General features: G+C 40.6%; 1 protein-coding gene across 7 annotated transcripts in view; it reads right to left on the bottom strand.

The window, feature by feature from the left end:
- Positions 1–17,962, bottom strand: part of eva1c (eva-1 homolog C (C. elegans)) — a 145,009-nt gene extending 127,047 nt beyond the window's left edge. For 2 of the 7 annotated variants that reach the window (XM_060833734.1, XM_060833733.1), the window contains exons 1-2: positions 16,262–17,590; positions 14,921–15,124 (exon numbers count right to left, since the gene is read on the bottom strand). In XM_060833734.1, coding sequence (XP_060689717.1) covers positions 14,921–15,029 — 109 coding nt within the window. In that variant the 5' untranslated portion in view covers positions 15,030–15,124; positions 16,262–17,590. Of the gene's footprint in view, positions 1–14,920; positions 15,125–16,162; positions 16,229–16,261; positions 17,591–17,795 lie in introns of those variants that run through there. The other 5 variants (XM_060833728.1, XM_060833729.1, XM_060833732.1 and 2 more) reach the window with 5 other exon arrangements.
- Between the last annotated feature and the right edge of the window lie 8,738 nt (positions 17,963–26,700).

Below are 26,700 nucleotides of genomic sequence, written 5' to 3'. Positions count from 1 at the left end.
ATGTGAAATGCACTGCTTGGATGTGTACTGGGCAGTTCTAAACAAGGTATTCAAGAGGGCATTAAATGATATTTACAGCTTCCACAGCCCTTTCAGTTTAAATTTAAATTCTGTTTTCTCTATTTGGGGATTCATAATTCAACTTCCAGTGCATATGTTCAATATAAATTGGTCTCAAATCTCCCATAATTAGTTATAATATGGCAATCTTAATTCAACAAAGTTAGAAGGACAAATTGGCTAGTAAATAGATCAGCAATGGAATGATGGGTGGTTTTATCAGGTTTGGAAACACTTCATGCCTCATTGGTAAATCTGTCACTTATATCAAGCATTATCAGGTCACAGAGCACTAGATTGGCTTTTTCCAAATGTTCTGGTTAATTTTTCCAAATCTTAAGTAGCAAAATTAAAATGCTAATTTTCAAAAAAAAAGGACCAGGAAAAACATGACTGATAGATCTTTTGATAAAAAGCAACTTTAAAAATTATCTACAGTTTCCGAGTATCAGAATTATAAGTTAATTATTTGCCTGGAAGCCATGCCATGTAGTTTCAACCAATGTTCTTCTCTGAGCCAAGTTAAAAAAGAATTAGTGCAAAGCTAGATAGGTGAAGTGTCCAATAGTAACCAGTTGTGAAAATTGAGGGATGACTTGGAACACAGTGGTTAGCATTGCTGCCTCACAGCGCCAGAGACCCGGGTTCAATCCCTGTCTCAGGCAACTGTCTGTGTCGAGTTTGCACATTCTCCCCGTGTCTGAGTGGGCTTCCTCCGGGTGCTCTGGTTTCCTCCCACAGTCCAAAAAAAAATGCGCAGGTTAGGTGAATTGGCCATGCTAAATTTCCCGTAGTGTTAAGTGAAGGGGTAAATGTAGGGGAATGGGTTTGGGTGGGTTGCTCTTCACAGGGTCAGTATGGACTTGTTGGGCCGAAGGGCCTGTTTCCACACTGTAAGTAATCTAATCAATCTGGCCTCCAGAAAGGGGAGCTCAGTAGAAAAGAGATTATTAGATTGTTATTAGCAGTTTTCGTCATGGGCAGGACAGTGGCACAGTGGTTAGCACTGCTGCCTCACAGAGCCAGAGACCCGGGTTCAATTCCTGCCTCAGGCAACTGCCTCTGTGGAATGTTTGCACATTCTCCCCGTGTCTGCATGGGTTTCCTCTTGGTGCTCTGCTTTCCTCCCACAGTCCAAAGATGTGCAGGTTAGTTGAATTGATTATGTAAAGTTGCCCGTAGTGTTAGGTGAAGGGGTAAATGTAGGGGAATGGGTCTGGGTGGGTTGCTCTTCGGAGGGTCGGTGTGGACTTGTTGGGTCGAAGGGCCTGTTTCCACACTGTAAGTAATCTAATCTAAACATCACTAGCCAAAATGGAATGATCTTGTCCTGCTAACAATAGTGAGGCAAGGTTTTGATTCCCTTTGTAAACTATTAACTACATTGTGACACACATGACAATGTCTGTAACAATGCATTATAAATAATGTTTGGCCGTCTGTGCCTAAGAGTCCTAAGAAGCATGACTGCTATTTATTACAACAATAATTCTGAAATGAAAACAGAGCTCATAGACAGTTGTAGTTGCAATCACTACAGACAAAGTAGTAATAACATACTGAGATGAGTAAACAAAAATACAGGAAAATTGCTCAACTCTTCCTAAGGGATGCACAACATTGTGAAGAAACAAAAATGAATTTTTGTATATATAATATCCGGTGTATAAACTTAGGAGGTTGTTTATGGAACTCCATCTGAAAAAGTCAAGCAGAAGTCTTACATTGGTGGAAGAAGAAACAGCTAAAGTACCACATAAGGTACAGCACATTTTGTTCTTTGGCCATATAAAACAAAAAAGTAGTTAATCATCAGCCGAATTAGAACAATAGCAAAGGTCTATAAATAAATTGAATGCATTGGACCTTCACTGACCTCAGCTAACAGAGCTTATAAATGTATTTTACAAAACCATAAGTCACTGGAGTGCTTGTGAAAAACACTAATGTAACTTTTCAAGAGCTCAACTCAAATAGGCCAAGTTTAATACAAAACAACCTAAAGAAATCCTATTATGTCTTTACGGTTCTTTTTTCAAGTTGATTCCCTAAAGACTTTAATTAGGTAAGAACTGGCAGCATGAAATATATTTTTTAAAATAGCAACATGTAAAGTGTTAATTAAACGTTCATTAAGTTACAATTCTGTCTGACAAAAGGGTAACCGGCTTAACAGGCTTAACTCCTGCCTACAATATTTCTAAGTACAGGAGTTTTCTTTTAGATAGGGATACATTTTGGAACAATTATTAATGGCTAAACACTCTCATTAAATCTCAAGCTATACGCTCTCCTATTTATTTTATATGCCTAGTAACATTGGGTGAAATATTTCTACCTGAATTTCACATTTGCTCCAAATTTGGAAATTACAGCATATATGTTCTGATGCATGGGAGCAATCCCATTGGAGATAAATGGGTGCATAAAAATCAGGAGAATATTGACTTATTCTCCTATGACTTAACTTGCAATGCATACTATTCACACTTCACATTACCTGTTGTTGTTATTGAGATTATTGCAATGCAGCTATTATTCTTCTATGACCTGAGCACTCAATGTAAGTTCTACCCATTGAAGGAAGATGCAAAAGCTAATACCAGAAGGGATGCAAACTTTTACAGAGATGCCGCCACTTTAATCAGTGATCATTCTGCAATAGGGGTTTACTTCAAACTGGGTACACTTTCACATGATTTTATGCACTAATCTCAAGAAAGACTCTGCAATTCCCTCAGTATCCAAAAGAATGATAAAAGTTGATTTAAAAATCTATAATTAAAAAGCCAATACCAGTAAAAAAATACTACAATATTGTTCAATTGCTATTAAAAACTGAACAGATTCACAAATGTCCTTTAGTTTAAAAAAAACCTACTCTATATTTACATTAGCTCCACATCAATCTGGACTTAAACCCACTTTCTAAATCGCCTTTCACACAAGTTAATTTTACCACCTTCTTAAAGATGATAAATGATGGTAATAAATTCTGGACTTGCTGCAATGCACTAATCATGAGAGTTAATTTAAAAAATTTTGTAGAAATGAATGTGAAATAAATATATTAAAAAATCACTCCAGATGCCAGTAATCTCATAGATTGCCACTGAAATCACAATTCTTGACAATCTAAATCCATTTATCACATAAGCACCACCTCCCATTGAAAAATAATTTCTCAGAACTCCTGTCATATTATCATACACTCTATTTTGGTGGTCAAATAAACCAATTATTCAAGTGGGGATTATAGTCAATACCATCTGAAAATTTCAATTACTGCCTCGTAATCACTTTTAACAATTTATTATATCTTATAAAAATCAAGAGTCATTGTAACTCTATACAATAAACCACTGTCTAACTATGTTAATGTGACCTTTCTTTCTACACGGACGCACGCTGTAGTTGCAGTTTCTATCTCCCCACAGTAACTTCATTACTAAGTCTTTTAATTTATATCCATGCAGTTTCATGGACATTACAATTTTGATCTGAAGTGAAGAATTAAACAATCAAACCTGTGTTTGATTGATGCTATTGATCATTGCCCTTAGTCATTATTCATCTGTTAATGGCACTGATTTGGTATTGGTATCATGAGTGACCAAATCCTTCTCACAAGTAGCAGTATCTGGACAGCAAACATTAGCATTACTCAAGTACGAAAAATGCTATGGCTAAAACAAATTTTCACTTTAAGTTCACAATACATAAATAGAACTGACTGAATATTAATCAGAAGAGGGAATAATATCTGCTTTCCCAGTCCATTTCACCCATGATACTAAACACAGGAAAACTAATGGTTAAAAGGTGGTTTGCCATGGATTTCAGATGCAGGGGTCATGCTTCATAATCTGTCTACATTGGTAACATTAGAGGTAAGCAGCACAAAAATGTGGTACCCCCACCTCATTACTATAATTGTGGCACAGTGGTTGAGCATCCACCTTGCTGGCAGCTACTTCTGACTCAGTAGAAGACTGGACAATGTTGTGCTAATGGCACATGAAACAGCAAGCCTGGCAGTCATCCTTTTTGAAGGGGAGCCACACTGGAAAATATTGTTGCAGTTTGAAGCATGAAAACAGAACACAAGGTCAATGAGTGGGTTCCGGTGTGTGAACAACAGAGATGGAGTCGAAAAGTGTGGTGCTGGAAAAGCACAACAGGTCGGGCAGGATCCGAGAAGCAGGATAGTCGACGTTTTGGGCATAAGCCCTTCATTAGGTATGTGGAGGGGGAAGGGGATTAAGAAATAAATAAGGGGTGGCGTGGAGCTGGGAGGAAGGTAGGTGGGAAGGCAATAGGCAATTATGTTATTTATCTAATGGTGGGGAGGGTGGAGCGGATAGATGGGAGGGAAGATGGAAAGGTAGGACAGGTCAAGAGAGCTGTGCTGAGTTGGAAGGTTGGATCTGAGATGAGGTGGGGGGAGGGGAAATTTGAAAACTCGTGAAGTCGATATTGATGCCGTGTGATTGGATGGTCCCAACTTGGAAGATGAGGCATTCTTCCTCCAGTCGGTGCGTGGGTTTGATTTGGCAGTGGAGGAGGCACAGGTCTTGAATGTCCTTGAGGGGGAGTGGGAGGGGGAATTGAAGAAATTGGCCACAGCGTTGTGGGTTGATTGGTGCGTACATCCAGGAGATGTTCCTTGAATTGTTCTGCAAACTGGCATCCTGTTTCCCCAATGTAGAGGAAACCGGATCGAGAGCAACGGACGCAGTAGCTGAGGTGAGTGGATGTGCAGGAAAATCTCTATTTGGTCTTGAAATTATCCTCTAGGAGCTTGGATGGAGGTGAGCGGGGAGGTATGGGAGCAGGTTTTCCACCTCTTGCAGCTGCAAGGGAAGGTGCTGCGCATGCCCCATATCAACTCACCCTCTATACCCAGCACCATTCCGTGTTGCTGCAAGAAGTGTAAAACCTGCACACGTACCTCCCCCCTCACCTCCGTCCAACATCTTAAAGGATAATTTCAAATCTGGCAGAGATTTTCTGCACCTCGTCCACTGTGTCTGTTGTTCTCGATGTGGTCCCTTCTACATCAGAGAGACCGGACACCAACTTGCAGAGCGGTTCAGGGAACATCTCTGGGACGCACGCACCAACCAACCCCACCAAGCTGTGCCAATCACTTCAACACCCCCTCCCAGTCCCCCAAGGACATGCAAGTCCTGGGCCTCCTCCACCGATAAATCAAACCCATCTGCCAACTGGAGGAAGAATGCCTTCCATCTTGGGACCCTCCAACCATACACCATCAAAATCGAATTCACCAGTTTCCAAATCTCCCCTCCCCCCCATCTCATCCCAGATCCAACCCGCCAAATCAGCACTGCCTTCTTGGTCCTACCTGTTCAACTTCCCTCCCATCTATCCACTCCACCTTCTCCACTGACCTATCACAATTAACTCCCACCTGCATTCAGCAATTGCCTTCCCACCTACCTACCCCCCCCCCGCCCCAATCCCACCCTTCTATTTATCTCTCAGCCCCCTTTCCCCTCCACACTCCTGATGAAAGGTTAATGCCCGGGACATCGACATTCCTGCTGTCTGACCTGCTGTGCTTTTCCAGCACAACACTTTTCGACTCTGACTCTCCAGCATCTGCATGTTATCATGGACTAGGCTTTTATATCCCACTGTGGTCAGTATTAGAGGCACATAGGAGTTAAAATATGGCCAGAGTGCTAATTCCTAGTCCCATCTTTCATGTCATTTTAAGAGAAATAAACATTAAAAAGGAACTTAATAATATTATTAATTGAATTTTCCTTTGTTTTCATCTTTCCCTTGAAAGCATGAATAACCTGTTCCTTCTCCCAAAAAATATGCAAGTTGTGGTAAATAATTGTCCGTCACTTGTGAAGTTCAGGGAGCAGTTAACCACATGCTTCTATTATGGCCATAGCTCACTATGTGTTGGGCAGCTGACACAGTTTAATACGGTCTACTCCCAGATCATTTTAAAGGAGGCCAATTTAGATTTTTTAATCAGCCTCCAGGATCCTGCAGGTGGCAGGAGACAGTTTTAAGTTCCCCAAGCAGCGGATTAGGAGCTCAGCTTCCTGGTTATGCCTGGCAGCTCTTGATATCTATGGCATCACTATTTCCCTTTTATTCTTTCATAAGATGTGAATGGCACTGGTCGGGCCAGTAATTGTTGCCTTTTTCTAACAGCTCTTGAAAAGATGGTGGTGAGCTGCTTTTTTGAGCCATTACAGCCCAAGATCTGGGTACATTCTCGTTGTTGTTAGGATTTTCATCATTTAATGTACACTACTACAGTGTAACTTACTCTTAGTGTGCTACAAACAAATAAAAGTGTGACAAGGACAATTGTTGTGAATAGAGAAGCAGCTTCGTATAAAACTGGTAATTAGTTGTATTCTGCACAACCAACCCATCCTATTCTCAATAATCAATATGGAACACCAAACACATGGAAGTAACTTTTCATCGAACGACATCCATATTGAGTAAATATTTATGTTTATTTACGATATCAGTATGGACTATACACAACTGAAAACTATTTTATAGAAATAAGACTACTTAATATAGATATTAATATCTACATGTAACCATATAAAACCACATAATAGTGATTATCAGGTTTTATTTCACAAATCTAGAATATTATATAGAATACTTTCCGATTACATCAGTCACAGGTAAAGTGCATTTTCTTGATAATTTAAAAGCAGGTATAGATTTTTTAAAAAATGAACACAAGCATCATGTACCTGGAGTAGGCTGCAAGGGTGCATTCATGATTCCCAGATGAATTCTCCACTTTTAGATTGAGGAACTGCATTTCTAGCAGGTGCGGAGAGTGATAAGACTCATTGAGATGTACAGCATGGAAATAGACTTTTCTGTCAAACTCCATCCCAACCAGGTATCCTAAATAAATCTAGTTGCATTTACCAGCATTTGGCCCGTATCCTTCTGAACTCTTCCTATTCATATACCCATCCAGATGCCTTTTAAATGTTGTAATTGTACTAGCCTCCATCACTTCCTCTGACAGCTCATTCCATACACACACCACCTTGTGTGTGAAAAGGTTGCCTTTTAGGTCCCTTTTAAATCTTTCTCCTCTCACCATAAACCTATGCCCTCTCATTCTGGGCTCCCCCACCCGAGGGAAAAGACCTTGTCTATTTACCCTATCTATGCTCCTCATGATTTTATAAACCTCTATAAGGTCACCCCTCAGCCTCCAAACCTCCAGGGAAAACAGCCCCAGTCTATTCAACCCTCTCCTTATGGCTTAAATCCTCCTCGTAAATCACCCTTGTAAATCTTCTGTGAACTCTTTCAAGTTTCACAACAGTGTTCCAATATTGGCATAAACAGTGTCCTGTACAGCCACAACATGACCTCCCAACTCCTATACTTGATACTCTGACCAATAAAGGAAAACATTCCAAACACCTTGTTCACTAACCCATCTACCTGTGAATCCACTTTCAAGGAACTATGAACTCCACTCCAAGACCTGCACTCCAAGGTCTCTTTGTTCAGCAACCTTCTCCAGGACCTTATCATTAAGTGTATTAAGTCCTGCTCTGATTTGCCTTTCCAAAATGCAGCACTTCACATTTATCTAAATTAAACTTCATCTTCTACTCCTCAGCCCATTGGTCCATCTGATCAAGATCCTGGTGCACTCTGAGGGAATCTCCTTCCAGTCCACCACACCTCCAATTTTAGAGTCAGCTGAAAACTTACTAAACATATCTCCTATGTTCACATCCAAATCATTATATACATGATGAAAAACAACGGATTCAGCACCAATCCTTGTGGCACACTGATGGTCACGGGCCTCCAGTCTGAAAAGCAATCCTCCACCACCACCCTCTGTTTTCTACCTTTGAACCAGTTCTGTATCCAAATGGCTAGTTTGCCCGCTATTCCATGATATCCAATGTTGCTAATCAGTTTCCCATTAGGAACCTTGTCAAACATTTTACTGAAGTCTATATAGATTACATCCACCACTCTGCCCTCATCAATCTTCTCTGTTACTTCTTCAAAAAACTCAATTCAGTTCGTGAGACATGATTTCCCATGCACAAAGCCATGTTGACTAATCCTAATTAGTCCCTGCCTTTCGAAATACATGTAAATCCATTCCCTTAGGATTCCCTCCAACAACTTGCCCACCACCAATGTCAAGCTCACTGGTCTATAGTTCCCTGGCTTTTCCTTACCACATTGCTTAAATAATGGAGAATTCATCTGGGAATCATGAATGCACCCTTGCAGCCTACTCCAGGTACATGATGCTTGTGTTCAATCGCCAATCTCCAGTCTTCCAGCACCTTGACTGTGGCTAATGATATTACAGATATCTCTGCAACGGGCCCAGCAATCTCTTCCCTAGTTTTCCCACAAAGTTCTAGGATAGTTATTTCTCTGCCTATAGAGATAAAGGCAGAGTCACTACATTCTACTTCTGCACCTTTCATTAAAGCCAACTATAAAGTGACTTTGGAGCAGGCCTATGTTTCAATACTCTTATTATCCAGTTTGCCAAGTACATTGATGGGGGGGGGGGGGGGGGGGGCTCAAGTCTCATCATCTCCCTGTCTTATATTTACCATCAGGGCAGATCATGCCTATGTAAACTCAATAAGTTAAGTCAGTTATTAGATCCTTCTGCCATACAGACAGTAAATGATACTGCCAGTGACAGATTAACCCTGTAGGTCAGACAGTAGTTTAATATACCTGGCCACATCCAAAAAACACACAACAGAGGTGAATGAGCCTTTTGGGGAGGGTAGTGGAATTCCAGTGAAAGAAAGACTGTCAAAAGGTGAATTAACCAATATCTGTGAGTTCGTTCATTTAAAAAAGCAACATTGAGAAGCATAAAACATGACAGTAAAATGAGTGAGTTTTGAGAAGATTTGTAGCTCAGGTTGAGGTTTTGGATGTAGGTTTGCTCGCTGTGCTGCAAGGTTCATTTCCAGACGTTTTGTTACCCTACTATATAACATCTTCAGTAACATCTTTCCTGTGGAAATGACATCACCAACCCAAAGAAACCCAAACATATAAATAGAAAGCAGGAATTTTCAGTATTGCTTCGCCTGAGGCCCACTGAAGATGTTACCTAGTAGGATAACAAAATGTCTGGAAATGAACCTTGCAGCTCAGTGAGCAAACCTACATGTCAGTAAAATACTTAACTCATATAACATAGAAAATCCCCCCTGAAGAGTTATGATCATGCATGGTGAATAAAATAGGATGAATACGTTTACAGGAACCGTGATAATAGTCAACTGATGACAATGATGTAGGCCTGAGGCCATGCGTTTTCATTCTGAAGGTATTTTCCATCTTGCTCATCCCTCCTTCTTACATTTCTCGGGGTTTGGCCAGTGCATCAATAATCAATGCACCTCCCCAGAATTCTGGCCTCAATAAAAAATACCCACATTCTGTATGATCAGGAACTCATTCACTAATTTGAACATGTGTCTTCTCTGGCACTAAAGTGCTGTGGGTGGTAAACTCTGCAAATGAGAGGGACAAGGGCATATGGTATTCGGGAAAACACCAGCTGCCAGTTTCCCTCTCAGCTACAAACTGTACTGACTTGCTGACCTATGCCTTTGACCAAGCTTCCAGTTCTTCCAATATCTCCTACTTTGATGCATGCATCTGTTACAGGAACAACAAAAATGTAAATTGATTTTGACATGAATTAAATGGCAAATGAAAATATGTTGTATTAAAATTAATACAATCTCCAGGATGATATTTAATAATGTTTTTTTCTTGAAGTTTCATTTTACTTTCAACTTTTTCTTGAAATCACAAGAAGACTTAGTTTCTGCATGCAAGAAAATTCAGTTGTTGAGGTAGATAACTGCCTTCTGAAATTCAGGAAGTAGTCATATCCACGGTTCTAACAATGGCTATGACTCATTGCTTGCATTTCTTACAGTCCCAAAAGTGGCCTTGTCACTTTGTACACTTGGGAAAGGTTAGTTAAAGAACATCTCAAACCAAGGGAATAATGTTGAAAATACATTATTAAGTGAAAGTATGAACATTCTTTCACAATTATATTTCCACAGTCCTGATGCCACACTTAATGTAATCAAGATCGAGAATTTACTGCAATTAAAACAGGAAAAAAGTATGACATTTCTAGCCCTTGCTTATTTTATGTGTAAATAGGCTCATGCGAAACACAAAACTCCATTACTTCTATTTTCACAATACTCCTTGATTTGGTTTGATACAGGACTAACCATATTCTTTGTTACCTCAAAATTCCATGGGCCTTTAATATGGATGAAGTAGCTCAACAATTGCCTACCGGTGTAACATATTTCATGAGATCCACTGCATAATGTGTCATCTTCCTGAGCAAAGTAACTATGAAAAATAGCTAGCCTTAATTCAGAAAACAATGATATTCACTCAGCTAATTAATGCCACATTTACATATTTATTTTCAGACAATTTATGAGAAGTACAGGCAGTAAGATGTTCAATCCACAGAGAAAGTAGTTAAGCATAAATCAGAAATTTAGATCTCTGGAAACAATATTATTTCTATCCTTAAAATGTACTGGTTTGTTTAGTATGGGAACAGTACCACAGAACAAAGGGTCCTACAACTTTCTTTACCACAATTACCATTTTTAACAATTGACAATACCAGATGTAGGTTTGCTCACTAAGCTGGAAGATTCATTTTCAGCATTTTATCACCAAACTAAGTAACATCATCAGTGAGCTTCCGGATGAAGCTCTGGTGGTGTAGCCCACTTTCTATTTATGTGTTTGGGTTTCCTTGGGTTGGTGATGTCATTTCCTGTGGTGACATCATTTCATACGGCGACGTCATTTCCTGTTCTTTTTCTCAGGGGGTGTTAAATGGGATCCAAGTCAATGTGTTTGTTGACAGAATTCCAGTTGGAATGTCATGCTTCTAGAAATTCTCGTGGGTGTCTCTGTTTGGTTTATCCTCAGATGGATGTGTTGTCTGAGTCGAAGATTTGTCTTTCCTCATCTGTATGTAAGGATACTAGTGAGAGTGGCTCAGTGGTTAGCACTGCTGCCTCACAGCACCAGGGACCCAGGCTCAATTCCAGTCTTGGGCGATTGTCTGTGTGGAGTTTGCACATTCTCCCTGTGTCTGCGTGGGTTTGCTCCAGTTTCCTCCCACAGTCCAAAGATGTGCAGGACAGGTGAATTGGCCATGCTAAATCGCTCATTGTGTTAGGTGCATTAGTCAAAGGGAAATGGGTCTGGGTGGGTTACTCTTCGGAGGGTTGGTATGGACTTGTTGGGCTGAAGGGCCTGTTTCCACACTATAGGGAATCTAATCGAATCCAAAAATATATGGATGAGGAAGGAGACCACTTCAACTCGGACAGCATATCCATCCTAGGACAAGCCAAACAGAGATACACACAAGAATTCCTAGAAGGATGGCATTTCAACCAGAACTTTATCAACAAACATATTGACTCAGATCCCATTTACCACCCCTTGACAAACAGAACAAGAAGCGACATTGCCATACGAACTGACATCACAGGAAATGACATCACCAACTCAGGGAAATCCAACACATAAATAGGAAGTGGCTACATCACCAGTGCTTCATCCGGAGGCTCAGTGAAGATGTTACCTAGTATGGTGATGAAATGTCTGAAAATGAACCTTCCAGCTCAGTGAGCAAACCTACATCCAGAACCTCCAACTGAGCTACAAATCTTCTCAAAACTCACTAACTGACAATACCATTTTAATCCACATCCAAATCCACATCCACAATTTTAATAGCATGCTTTGTTTCCTCAACTCATCTCATCTTCCATATAAATTGAAAAGTAACCGCACTGTCAGTATTCATTTCAAAAGAGCAGTTAAACAGAAATGAATGAAACAATATGTTAGAGTCATGGGATATGGGCTCATGATTGTTAGCTTCCATGTATCTGAACTCCCTATCTCCATGTGGGAGTGGTGCTTGAACACTTTCTTACTGAATAACTTGGAAACAGAACTATTCAAAGACTGATCTCAGCTGTTGCTATGCTATAGTCATAGTACTGTGTGCTGCTAAAAGACTCAACTTAAACACTTGCTGCACTATGTTGTTGTCCTAATGGAAAAGCAATCAGCTGGTGCATATTTGGTTGAATTTATACAATCATCTCTCCAAAGTGGCAAACTTTTAACACAAGGGGAATATAAAGACATGGGGAAGGAGAGGATTTTAATGCGCCAACAATTTCATTTTCAAATGTCACTGGCAGCCGCATGTATCACTTGTGTGCTACTCAGTGGCACCATATAATTTTAGCTGATCTGAGGTCCTAACGGTACTGCTGCATAACACATCAAAGTTACGATATTAGTCTCTTTATCTGCTCCTGATACCAAAAGTACTAAGTTCCATGCATGACCCCATAATGATCTCCCCCTGTACCCATTAAAATTAAACTTGGAACTCACAACCAAAGTGCCTGCCAGATTTACACTGTTCTGTATTGACAAGCTCCCTCTCAGTACTCATTTAATCAACTTGTATAGACACATCTCCACAGTAGTTGGAAATTGAAGCCAAATTGATCTGGGCTACAAGACAGGGATACTACCATTACAGCACAAGAGCCCTCAGGGCTCATTAAATACTTACAGCTCTGGTAAACATGCAATTGGGTCTTAACCATGAAAATAATTCAGTCCGCTGGCTATTGTCAACAAGTGAGTAGTGCAATTGCTCCACCCATCATCAGCTTGCTCTATTTTGTCATTGAAAATTAGCCTATGGCATATATTTTAACATTTTAAGCCAAGAGTACAAGTTTTATGAGATGCAACAGGGTTCTGAGACACTTCGAACGTGACTTCATATTGGGTTGTGGTTAGGCAATTTTAAATGTAACAGAAGAACAGCTTCTATAGTCCTATTACAACATTTTGCTTCAATACTATCCCCTTCTTTAGTTACAATGCAGCTCTTGCACAGAGGCACACACAAAATTGTTTTGCATTAACCTGAAAGTAATACAGTAGTAAAATTGTTACTTTAGCCTTGGTTAGGATGACATACTGAAATTAAAGAGCAGGTCCAAGGCTGAAAACTCTGCAATGAGTGACTCATTTCCTGACCACACTTTCTCCTGCCCCCAAAGTCTGTTCACCATCTACAAGGCCCAAGCCTTGATTTTACTGTAATAGTCTCCATTTGGCTAGATAAGAGACCTCCCACAAAATGCAAGAAGCTATAAGACAATTCAGGATAAAGCAGGCTACTTGATCAATGCCTCATCCATCACCTTAAATATTTGTCCCTCTGCCAACAGTGTAGCAGCTACAAGGTGCATGTAAAATAACTATGTATAAATAGCCTCATGCCAATCACAAGATGCAAGGATTTCTGTTTGCACCATATTTGGAGTTGGGTCAATACAAGATTGATTCCTTGTTCTCCACTTAGCATTCCCCCAACCCCTTGGTACAAAGGATTATTACCTACAAGATACATTGCAGTAACTTGCCAAAACTCCCTTGACAGCACCTTCCAAACACATGATCTCTATCACATAAATGGACCAATGCAGCAGAAGCATAGGAATACTACCACCTGAAAGTATCCCACCAAGTCACACACATCCTGACTTGGAAAATAATCATTGTTACATTACTTTCATGCGTCAAAGATTGGACCCCTCTTTCAAAAATGATGGTATTTATACCACATGGACTGCTGCGGTTCTGGAAGATAGATTACAATGATTACAGTGTCATACAACTATCAGTTCAGTTGCATGACACTGTAACTGTTTGCTATAAATTCTGTGTCTTATGGTCCTGCTCCACAGCTACCTGATTAAGGAACAGCACTCCGAAAGCTAGTGCTTCCAATTATACTTGTTGGACAATAACCTGGTGTTTTTAACTTTACATTTGACTTAACCAGCAATGCCCACATGCCATAAACTAAAACAGTGAAGGTGTGGGAGTAGATTGACCTTTGTTCATTTGCTAGTATGTGCTGCCCAAAGGGAAACCTCGGATTATTTAAACAAAGTGAATTTTATAAATAAAAAGATTATTGCTACAAAAGAAAGTTCCCACCATTAAGGAACAAAGCAGCAGTCGACTGAGGCAAATTCTATTGTACTGATATACTTAACTAGACATTTCAATAGTTGGCATAACTAGCAAAAGAAAGTTCACAATGTCAACATTATCATCATCATTTACTTAATGCGCAGGACAAATACTCATAATTATATCTCTATTTGTATCTACTCACAAGTAAACATTTTACAAAATTTTCTGCAATTCAAATTTTAGAAACACCCATGCTTAAATATTAATCAATGTTAGCTAATTGAAGAGACTGAAAAGTTGATTACAATATTTATTATTTAAAGCTGAGATTAAAAGGAACACAATGATGAACAGCCCCATTCACCACTATTTGCCATCTTTGAATTTATTGGTAATGACAAACTCAGAGTCAGATTTGCAATAAGAAGGTTCAAGGCTCCTCTCTCTCACATATTGTCCCATTCTGTGTGTTTCAGGATACAACTTCAAGTTCAGCTTTAATCTTCAAACAATTTATTCAACAGAAAAGTATTAAACACAGTCAACATTCACTGACTGGATGCACAATGTCATTCCATAATCCTCACATTAACAATAATAATCAGTGAAGTGCTTGACGTACACGGCGATAACGTGTCAAATTAAACTAAAACAGACATTTACAAACACTTTAACTCTTGATCGCATTATTGACTACTCAGTAGAGTGTTTTTTAAATAAAATGTTCCCTTACCTGAAAAAATACCTGAAGCGCCCATCTCTTTGGTCCAAATAAGTATAACATAGATCACACTGAGAAGCACTGGTATCTGTCTCCTATGACATCCATCAAGCAGGTGCATCGTGTATTGACAACTAGCAGTTCACATCTTTTTAAATTTTTCTCTGACCACCCATCTCCAGGTGACGTCCTTCTCAGGTGTGTAGGTCACAGGCCCTGGACAGCCGGAAAAAGAGCAGTTGTCACCAAGTTGCCCCAAGTAAATAATGCAACACAAAATCTCACAGGTACACTTACCTGAGGTGTGTGATAGACACAAAGAAAAGTGCACAGCACAGCACCCAAGATTTGTGAGGACAGCACAGACACTCAAGTGGGAGTATGACGACAGTATAGGCACCCATTTGAGCAACATGCAGAGATAGTTTAGAAATGCAGTGTTTGGAACATGAGCTCAGCATAAAAATCCACTTGAGGAACACGAGGACTGTGTAGAAATCCAATTTAAAAGTGATGAGAACAGTATTGAATGGCCATATGTGGAACATAAGGACAGTATAGATCCACACCTGAGGGACATGAGGATGTACAGAAACCTCACCTGAGGAACAGGAGAACAGTATAGAAACCCCACCTGAGGACAGGGGGACAGGATAGAAACCCCACCTGAGGGGAATGGTGACAGTATAGAAACACCACCTAAAGGGCCTGACGACAGTCCAGAAAACCATCTGAGGAGCACAGGGACAGGACAGAAATGCCAGCTGAGGAGCAGGGGGATAATATAGAGATCCTGACTGAGAAGCAAGGAAACAGTATAGAAACGCAACCTGAGGGATAGGGGCTCAGTATAGGAACCCCACCTGAGGAGCACAGGGACAGGATAGAAACGCCACCTGACGGGGAGGGGACAGTATAGAAACCCCACCTGAGGAGCAGGGTGACAGTATAGAAACCCAACCTGAGGAGCAGGGTGATAGTATGGAAACCCCACCAGAGGAGATTGGGGACAGTATAGAAACCACACCTGAGGATATTGGGGTCAGTATAGAAAACCCACCTGAGGGGCAGAGGGACAATATAGAAAACCCACCTGAGGAGATTGGGGACAGTATAGAAACCACACCTGAGGGCAGGGGGATAGTATGGAAACCCCACCTAAGGAGCAGGAGGACAGTATATACACCCCACCTGAGGGATATGGAGACAGTATAGAAACCCCTGAGGGACAGGGAGACAGTATAGAAACCTTACCTAGGAGCAGGGGTTCAGTACAGACACCCCACCTGAGAAGCAGGGGGACATTATAGAAACTCCACCTGAGGGGCAGGGTGACAGTATAGAACCCAATACCTGAAAGGGTGCGAGAGTTGAATCACTGAGGCCGGCGCGCCCAGTTCTGGCTGTGCGCCAGTGCTCCGAGTTTCCGCGTTATATTACCACCAGTTTGACTGAGCTGTTTTGCCTCCAGTTCTGGATGCGTTCTTGTCTCGAACTGCCAGCGTGCACCACTCGATGTCGGTTGCTGTCTCTTGGTGTACAGTATAGTGCAGACGCTCTCTGTCCCCGCGTGTGTCCACTACCAGCGCACATCCAAAAACTGCGCTACGGAGCGAACAGTTTTCCTCACCGCGCCGTCCTGTTCGCTTGCCAATGCTTGTTGGCAGTGCCGTCCCGAATCGGTTTAAATTTCCAGTCCAGTGGAGTTGGCATTGATTTGTAAACTTGCAGTTCCAGTAAGCGCTCCACACACAGATAGTGTCGTCTGTCTCTTCACCACCAGACTGTACCAGGGGCTCTCCACTGGACTGTCATCCCTAGCTCACTAGGGTCGGCTCCTTTAAAAAGGTGCAAACCTCAATTATTTTTCTTTTAAAAGCACTTCCTCATCGCGCAATTCAGGTGCGTTTGTTCAATGATTGAGTTCGAGAAAATTAAGCATATTGGCCGCTGAGTGTAATCATGTTTAAAATCTCTTGGAGGTAGGAAAGTCTTCAGTTGTATCTTGTCCCCTTGTGGAGTAAACCCTCCTCAGGTCCTTTTACTAGAGAAGTTGCAGCATCAATTCCCAATTTGAGGGCTATTTTCCAACAGTGCTAGGTTTTCCATCATTTATCCACCCTGCTCCTCCTCCCGGTGACCCTTGTTTTCCCAAGTGGAAGAACGCGGGAGGAGTCAGGCTGACTGAGCTCTGAAACTGTTGAGCTTCTGTCCCGTCCCCATGGCTGGAGAGAGTGTGACTCTCTCAGCCTGCGGGCCCTCCCCGGTTTGCCTCCCTCTCCTGACACGCTCTATCCCCACCTCGGCTTCAGGTAATCCCCAATCGGCGACCATACACGGTCCCGTGTCACCCTCAAGTCAAAAGCTCGCGCCGATTCCCTTTCCCACTTCACCTGTTTCTGTGTCAGACTTTCCCCGCACGGGGCTCGCCAATGGCATGTCTCAATGTGAAACACGTCCGATTGGCTTTCTGACCTTTGGGTGAGAAATAATGAAAACAGCCGCCAGTGTTTTGGTGGTTGAATTGACAACATGAAGCGTCACGAAGTGTGGGCGGAACGTGTTGCAAATGCTGCTCCCCTCGCCAGCCCGAAACTAATGGAGGCTTCAAACTTTTTCTCTCCCCAACCCCCTTGTGGATCAAGGACATGAGCATAATCTAAGAAGTTGGTTCAGAGTCTCACACAAGGCAGCTTGATGTGTGCTGGATAGATCATATAGCTGATGTACATTCCAAAAGTGCTATATCCTTACCGCAGCTATAGGACTGCGGGGTACATAAAAATATAGCGCGCAGCAGTAAAAACGCGGTGCCAAGGCAAGAAAGTTGGCAAGAGGTTCCTGCTGCTTTGACTAATTCCCCACATCAACAAGGAAAACTACGCACCTGTGACGTCTACTGGGTTGTTTTGTTTCTGAGCTCAGTAGCTTTAAAGTGCAGAGTACTCGGCTTTCAATGCACCTTAGACAACTGGATGTCAGCATTGACCTTTTGAAAAATATTTTCAATGCAGCTTCCTCTATGTCAAGGGCATTCAAAAGGAGGTATTCCCCGGTTTTCTACCTGCCCCCCCATGCGCACGGCTGGTGCACACTGACTGATGTAACATGTTTCAGGTATTAGAGTAAATATTAACTGTTACTGTGCACTCTGTGAAGAAGTCCCATTGTAGTGCAGCGCGCTCCCTCTGGTGGAACTTGAGTCCGAATTAACTGAAAAATACGAAATCTCAGAATCGCAGCATTGCTCCAGCGCGGAAGGAGGCCATTCGACCCATTATTTCTGCTGGCAATTCCTTTCAAGCCACTCCTCCGTCTCCCCCACTGCTGTCCCCTTTCCCAACCTACCCCCCCCCCCAAATTCTTCCTTTTCAATGAAAAAACTAATTCCTTTTAGACCGCTTCCATCACCCTCTCAGGCAATGCATTCCTGATCCTCAGGACTGGTTCTGTAAAAAAACGTTTGCTTTCTCATATCACGTTTGCTTCTTCTGTTAGTTATTTTGAATCTGTGCCCTGTGGTTCAATCTATTCATGAGTGGGAACAGTCTCTATCTATTCCGTCCACTTCTCATTTTGCATACTTGTATCTAATCACTTTTCAACATTTCTTTTTCCAAAGAAAATACTTCCAACCTGTTCAACCTATCCTAACTAGAGTTCCTCATCCCTGAAACTATTCTTATCGGGGTTTTGTTTGCACTTTCCCTATGCCTTCTTAGCCGTTCTAAAGTACAGTGCCCTGAACTGGACAAAGTAGTCCAGCAAAGGTCAAACTGGTGTCTTATACAATTAATCTCCTTGCTCTTGTACTCCATGGCCCTTTTAACAAAGCTGAGGATACTGTACATAATTTAACTGTCCTCTCTCAACCTGTCCTGTCAACTTCAATGACTTAAGCACATATACATTCAAATCCCTCTGCTCCTGCACCCTCTTTATAATTGCAGATTTTATTTTATATTAAGTTTCTGCAGTCTTCATAACAAAATGAATCACTTCACATTTCTCCATATCAGACTTCATCTGGTGTCCATCTATATTCTCAAAACTTATCTAGGGCCCTTTGAATTTCTACACCGTCCTCTTCACAGTTATAGTGCTTTCAAATTTTATGTCATACACAAATTTTGAAATTATCCTATGTACACCAAGATCAAGATCACCAATAAATGTCAGGATAACCAAGCAACACTGATCCCTTGGAACGTCCAGACAAATCTTCTGCCAGTTCAAAGAATTTCCATTAACCACTGCTCTCTGTTTTGTGTCACTCAGCCAATGTAGTATCCATATTGTTACTGTCCTTTTCTTCTATGAGCTGTAACTTTGTTCACAGTTCTGTGGTGTGGCATTGTATCAAGTATTTGTATCATATTTCTCCAAAACATCAAGTAACTGTTTGCTCCCTTGTATTCTGTATTTTAACTACCATTAATTATCACACCCTCTTTTATTTTACATGAGAATCTACAACTCATCCTTTGAATCCAAAATATGATGTTCATATTTCATGAAACTTCAGTTGAATTAGCCTTGAATGCATCAACTCAGTGCAAGGCACTACAATTTCAATGTTATTTGAGTGAATACTTCTTCGCAATACACAGTATGCCAAATACTGCAGTCAACAATATAAAAATATGTATCGCAAAAGATAATGTAGCCAATGGAGCCCTTTTTCTATGAAATCTATATGAAATATCCTATAATGAACTGAAAACAGGGGATAATTTGTCATATTACCAAAATATGGAAGTTAACAATTTTTATCCTACTTCAACTATCCATGTATGCTGAAATATTTTCAATCAGATTTTCAGGTGGCTTTGCCTGAATCATTGTAATTGCTGACAGGAGCATTAAAGAGGCTTACTGGGGAATAATGTCATACCTTTAATCTGATTTGTATATTTTTAAACAACCTGCCATATTATATACCTCTGGCATAGGTGGGACTTGAACAATTTTTTTTCAATTCTTCCAGCTGCTCTGTTGGGATTTGAACCATTTATACATAGTATTAGCCTAGACCATTGGATTATTCATCCAGTGACATTACCACTATGACACCATTGCCTGAAAAACATATCCTTCGAGTCCATGTGTTTAGACATGTTATGACATATGCCTGGGGTGTAGTGGGATTTGAACCTAGACCTTTTTAGAGATAAAGAAAAGGACCACTGTTCCACAAGAGCACCAAAGGATTTGGAGTTAAACATACTTGAATATGTTATGATGTACCTGCAGAACAATTGCAATGTCAATCTTTTGGTTTGGAAGTAGTCACATCACAAGACCCTTTGATTTCAAATCTTCCATGGCAGGAATCAAGCCCTATCATCAGAGTATTACCTTGAGTCCCTGTATTACTAGTCTAGTAACATTACTACTACATCACTGACTCTTCATCCTTTAGTTTAGTTCAGCTTTACAACTGGCACAGCATGTAATCATTTTAGACAATCCTTTTGCTGGATTTAAAATCATACCTAGCTATTACAAGTTGAGAGATTTGAAAATTTCGGATATCGCATTAACTAATGTATTTTATACATCTGGCTTTTTGTCTGTTTATCTATCTATCCATCTACCTACCTAACTACCTACCTATCTGTCTATCTTTCTATCCACTTATCTATCTGTCTGTTGATCTTGCCAACGTCCAGAGTTCACTATTGAAATACATTTTTATATATCACTATAACTCCCTTCATTTACAAAAAAAACCCTTTCCACAGCCAAATCCAACCTTCAAAATTTATTTACTTAGCTTTTCTCTATTCACACTTCGATTTAATGGTCCACTTTCTTGAATTCTCTGCCTATTTATCTTACTCATCCACTTGTAGTTTCTTTACCTATTTCTTTGAATAAGCTTTTGGCCATCAGGGTTAATATCTCTTTTTGGCTTAGTATCTATTTATTTATATTTTTGCCTCTTTAAAGTGCATCTTTGTTTTACTATAAAGGTGGTATATAATTGCAAGTTGTTGCTGTAATAAGGGATGGATAATATTTGTTATGGACCAGGCTGAGCCCACTCAAAAGATTTCAAGAAAGTAGTCCAGACCCTAACTTTGCTACCTGTTTAAGTAGGTGTACAGGAGAGATTCCAGGAGAAATGCAGCTGGTCAAACCCCTCATTTTAAACAAACCAGAATTTATTAACAAGATTATTGAATGAAACACAAACAAAAGAGAACAGAATACAGAATAACCTATCTGAAAACCCAACAGATAATGATACCAAATGATTCCAAATACTTGCAACAATTCCCATAAATACCCTTTTGCACAAAAGGTAAAATCAAACACAGGGTCTTACAGGAGAGAAGTCAGAGAGAGAGAGAGAGAGAGAGAGTTCCACCCTCAACCTGCTTCTTTGGATCCAACAACTTTTCAATACTACTGCTAAAAACCAAGGAGAAAATGAGGACTGCAGATGATGGAGACCAAAGTCGAAAAGTGTAGTGCTAGAAAAGACAGCATGTCAGGCAGCATCCGAGGAGCTAAAAACCAAACCAAACCAAACCAGAGAAAAGCTGATCTGGGAGAACTGGCCACTCCCCTTTCATTATACGAGTTTTCCTTCCATAAACTTGAAAACCTGATGCCTGATGCAGTATCTGTTAGCTATAATCAAACTGGCCCTAAAATCCTTCAACTTAGATTTTTCAGAGTTTGTGTCTTTTACAGCCTTTCTGATAAAAAAAAACAAGGACAACATAACCTTGTTAAAGAAGCAGCTTTGTCACATATTTGTCTTCCCTTGTAGCCTATAATCTTTCTTTAACAAGTACTTTAAACAGTATCGTCCTCACAGGAATTGTACACTGCTCTTCTCTTTTGATAATACTTTGGAGGCCCAGACAGGCCAGCTTTACTAACATTATCATTATTGCAACATCACTGAATTGTACAGTCATCTCCCGGTTTCACGTATTGATTCCTAAAAGTGAGTTGTGTTTGTCGTTTACCAGATTTGGACCACTAACTCTGCAGCAGCTATTAAATGCAGCAGCTACTTTGATTCAAATCACAAACATGGGAATTCAGGCCCCTGGATCAAGCCATTTGGCTGTTGAGAGTTCGTCAGAAAATATGGAAATTAGTGCCAACCTAGAAATTCAAATGGAACAAGACCTCTGTAAACAATCATTTCCATTTATTCAATTTCATGATGCAAAAATACCACAACCACAATTTATTACCCTCATATCAATGTGAGATCCCAGGTTTATTTATTTAATATAATGATAGAACGAAGATGAATGAAGTGCCGTGTACAAATCATTATGAATATTGATTAAGAATACACAACCAAACCATTAAAACATGTGAAGGTGACAAAGGAAACTTGAATTATATTTGTTGAAATGTTCCAGTTTGGATTTGCTGCAATTTAGTTTTAGATATTGGATCTGAGCAGGGCTGGAATGAAGATTGTTTTACAGACTCCATGAAAGGCAGGTATAGCAAGTTTTGAGAACATGTGTAGCTCAGGTTGAGGGTCTGGATGTAAGTTTGCTCACTGAGCTGGAAGGTTTGTTTTCAGACGTTTTGTCACCATTCTAGGTAACATCATCAGTGAGCCTCCGGATGACACACTGGTGGTATGGCCTGCTTTCTATTTATGTGTTTAGGTTTCCTTGTATTGGTTATATCATTTCCTGTGCTGATGTCATTTCCTGTCACAATGTCATTTCTGGTTCTTTTTCCCACGGAGTGGTAAATGGGATCCAAGTCAATGTGTTTGATGGTAGAGTTCCAGTTGGAATGCCATGCTTCTCGGAATTCTCATACATGTTTCTGTTTGGCTTGTTCTAGGATGGATGTGTTGTCCAGCCGAAGTGTTGTCCTTCCTCATCTGTATGTAAGGATACTAGTGAGAGTGGGTCATGTCTTTTTGTGACTAGTTGATGCTCATTTATCCTGGTGGCTAGTTTTCCACCTGTTTGTTCAATATAGTGTTTCTTACAGTTCTTGCAAGGTATTTTGTAAATGACATTAGTTTTGTTTGTTATCTGTTTAGGGTCTTTCAACTTCATTAGCTGCTGCTTTTGATGGGTTTGTGGGCTACCATGATGTCAAGAGTTCTGAGTTGTCTGGAAGTCATTTCCAATAAGTCTTTGATGTAGTGGAGAGTGGCTAGGGTTTCTGGATGTGTTTTGTCTGCTTGTCTGGATTTGTTGCTGAGAAATCAGCGGACTGTGTTCATTGGGTACCCGTTCCTTTTGAATACACTGTATAGGTGAGTTTCCTCTGGTCTTTGTAGTTCCTCTGTGCTGTAGTGTTTGGTTGCTCAATGAAATAATGTTCTAATGCAGCTTCATTTGTGGATGTTGGGATGATTGCTTCTGTAGTTCAGTATTTGGTCAATATGTGTTGTTGTCCTGTAGACAGTGGTTTGAATTTCCCCATTGGCAGTTCGCTCTACTGCGCCATCTAGGAATGACAGTTTGTTGTTGTTTGCCTCATCTTTAGTGAATTTTATGCCAGTAAGGGTATTATTGATGATCTTTAAGGTTTCCATTAATTTGTTTCATTTGGTGATGGCAAAGATGTCAGCCACGTAGTGGACCCAAAGTTTGGGTTGGATGGTTGGCAGAGCTGTTTGTTCGAGTCTCTGCATTACTGCCGCTTCTAAGAACCCTGATATCAGAGACCCCATGGATGTTCCGTTGGTTTGTTTATAGGTTTGTTGTTGAAGGTGAAGTGGGTGGCAAGCCATAGATCCTCTAGCTTGATGATACTGCCCTTGTTGGTGAAGTTTGGTGTTTGGTGTATGTGCATTTGGTTCTTCTAATAGTGTAGTCAGTGTTTCCTTGCCAAGTTGATATTGTTGGATGTGAACAGGGCTATTATGTCAAAGGAGACCATTATTTCATTATATCTTGGTATCATTGGTCTTCAGGAATTCTTGGGTGGAGTGGATGGAGTGGTGTGAGTCTTCTACTGAGTATTTTAGTCTTTAGTGTAGCTCCTTGGCAAATCTGTAATTTGGTGTTCCAGGTAGCAAGACCATGGGTCTGAGGGGGGACTCCTGGTTTGTGAATTTTGGGTAATCTGTAGAAGTGTGGTGTGTTGGATCCAACTGGTTCCATTTTTTGGAATCGATCTTATTTATTTCTCCAGATTTCTGAAGTTTATTGAGTAGGGCTGTGATGCAATTCACTAGTTGTGGGGTTGGGTCTATTGCCACTTATTGGTAAGCGTTAGTATCTGCAAGTAGTGCATTCGTTTTCTCACTGTAGTATCTTTGATTTAAAATGACTGTCAAGCGTCCTCTGTCTGCAGGTAAGATAACAATTTTTTAAAATCTTTCTAGTGCAATTCATTCTTGTGGATTGTGTTTCCTTCCCTTTTCCTGCTTAATGTTGATGGCCTGTCTGTCTGATGGTTTGCTGGATTTCTTCTGTGAGTTGGTGGTCTTTCAGTGTTGTTTCTAATGCTGCTAATAAATCTTTCTTGTTCACATCCTGGAAGTTGTCATTCCATCTTCTTGCTAAGACGGCTTTTTCAGTGTCTGTTAAGGGTCGATCAGATAAGATTTTTATCCCTACCTCTGTGTTGTCTGTGTTGTTATTTCGTGTAAGTTTGTCTAGTTTTTTTTGCATGATAATTCTTTTCATTTTCTGTGTTTGTCACTGTCTAATGTTTATGGGCTTGTTGTACAGCTTCTGTTATTTCATGATCTGTTGCATTACTGAGTAGAGACTTTTGACACGAAATTTCCCAGTTGTATATACAGAGTCTGTTGTGGGCATCATTAATCATTTCTCTCAGTATTCTGTGGCTGTTTTGTTCTGCTATTCTTTTGGCTAGTGGGTGTTAAGGAGAGGTTTGAATTTAAGACATTCAGGTAGTACCTATTTCCTTAGGCATTTGTGCAGGAAGTACAGCTGTTCTCAGGTGGCGCTCTGTCAGATGGCATTGGCTTCCCATTTTCAGGCCTGTTTTAGCAGATTGCACCCATAGGTGTTAGCTAGTGTTTGAGATGATTTGTAGCTCAGGTTGAGGTTCTAGGTGTAGATTTGTTCGCTGAGCTGGAAGGTTCGTTTTCAGACGTTTCGTCGCCATACTAGATAGCATAATCGGAAATGACTGCCAGACTACTGAGACCACTTGGCATCATGGTTGCCCACAAACCCACCAACACACTAAAACAGCAACTAATGAACTTAAAGACCCTATACAGACAACAAGCAAAACGAATATAATTTACAAAATATCTGGGAAGAACTGGAACAAACACTACATTGGACAAACAGGCAGAAAACTAGCCACCAGGATACACGAAATCAACTAGTCACAAAAAGACATGACCCACTCTCACTATTATCCTTACATACAGATGAGAAAGGACAACACTTCGACTGGAGAACACATCCATCCCAGAACAAGCCAAACAGAAATATGCATGAGAATTCCTACAAGCATGGCATTCTAACGGGAACTCAGTCAACAAACACATTGATGTGGATCCCATTTAACACTTCCTGAGAAAAAGAACCAGAAATCACATCATCATAGGAAATGGTGTCACCACAGGAAATGACATTGCTAACTCAAGGAACCCTAAACGCATAAATAGAAAGTGGGCCAAACCACCAGAGCTTCATCCAGAGGCTCACTGATGATGTTACCTAGTATAGTGATGAAACATCTGAAATTGAACCTTCCAGCTCAGTGAGCAAAACTATATCCAAAGGCAAGTATTGTTAGGACTCATATGACTTCCAATAGCAAAAGATTTTACTTGGAGAAATTGAACAGAAAAGTTTTCCAATATAAGAAAAAAAAATTTGCCAGGTAGACAAGGTGTTGATCCTAGCATTGATCAGATCTCTGTTCAAGGAAGAGGCATAACACCCACTTGCCCATCCTGGTGAGACTGGAGGTGTACACGGACTAGACATCCAATAATAAAGAAGATATGGATTTTTTAACACTTAACATTGCAGCCGGCATCCAAATAATCACTTATCAGTGATTGGAAGAGACTGGAAAAGACAAGAAAAGATAAAGTTAGAAGAGAAAGCAGTAAGTTATGTAGAGCAACAACAGGTTGGAATAGTGGATGTGGCTATTCCTATTTGTTGTTCTTGGAAAGGGAGCAGAAAAGGCAATGTGGAATAAATTCAATGAGGGGCAATTGGAGTAAAATCTCCAGAGGAGATTAAGTTGATGAGAGTTTGGGAAATGATAGTTTTATGTTCAGGGCTGGTACTGTGGTCCAAGGAAGGTAGGAGAACGTGCAAGTTGGCTTCACATTTCCTTAAGGTGGCGCAGTTATATTCTTTGTGGAAGTCAACAATTCATTCAACAGTTACACGTGAATGGGAATGATACATGAATGAATCACTTGGCAGAAGTTCAGTAAAAGGACAAAAGCAAAATACTGTGCATCCTGATTATCTGAAACTAAAGCGGAAAGTCTGGCAGCATAGGCGAGAGAGAAACACAGTTAGCATTTTGAGTCCAATCATGGATGATGTTCTGACTTGGATAGACACATCTGATCCGTTTCCTGTGCTCGGCGTGGGCTGCATGTGACCACATCTCCGCTGGCCAAATTTCAAGAGAGGCTTGAGAACTGTCCAGATTGACCGTAGAAGGTGGAAAGCCCCGGAACGTCACCAAAGTTGCAGTCAACCCGGAAGTGCACCATGGAGAAAGTGTGGTCAGTTTGTAAGGTGCAGAGAATTTTCCTGTAGGAACTAAGGACATTTTAGGAGGAAGGTTTTTAATTTTTTTTGTAGGGTAAAGATCCTTTATGTAAATAT

Source organism: Hemiscyllium ocellatum, chromosome 12, assembly GCF_020745735.1.
Source record: "Hemiscyllium ocellatum isolate sHemOce1 chromosome 12, sHemOce1.pat.X.cur, whole genome shotgun sequence".
Taxonomy (NCBI): Eukaryota; Metazoa; Chordata; class Chondrichthyes; order Orectolobiformes; family Hemiscylliidae; genus Hemiscyllium; species Hemiscyllium ocellatum.
The sequence above is the reverse complement of the archived record's forward strand: the minus strand, read 5'-3'. Positions and strand labels throughout refer to the sequence as shown.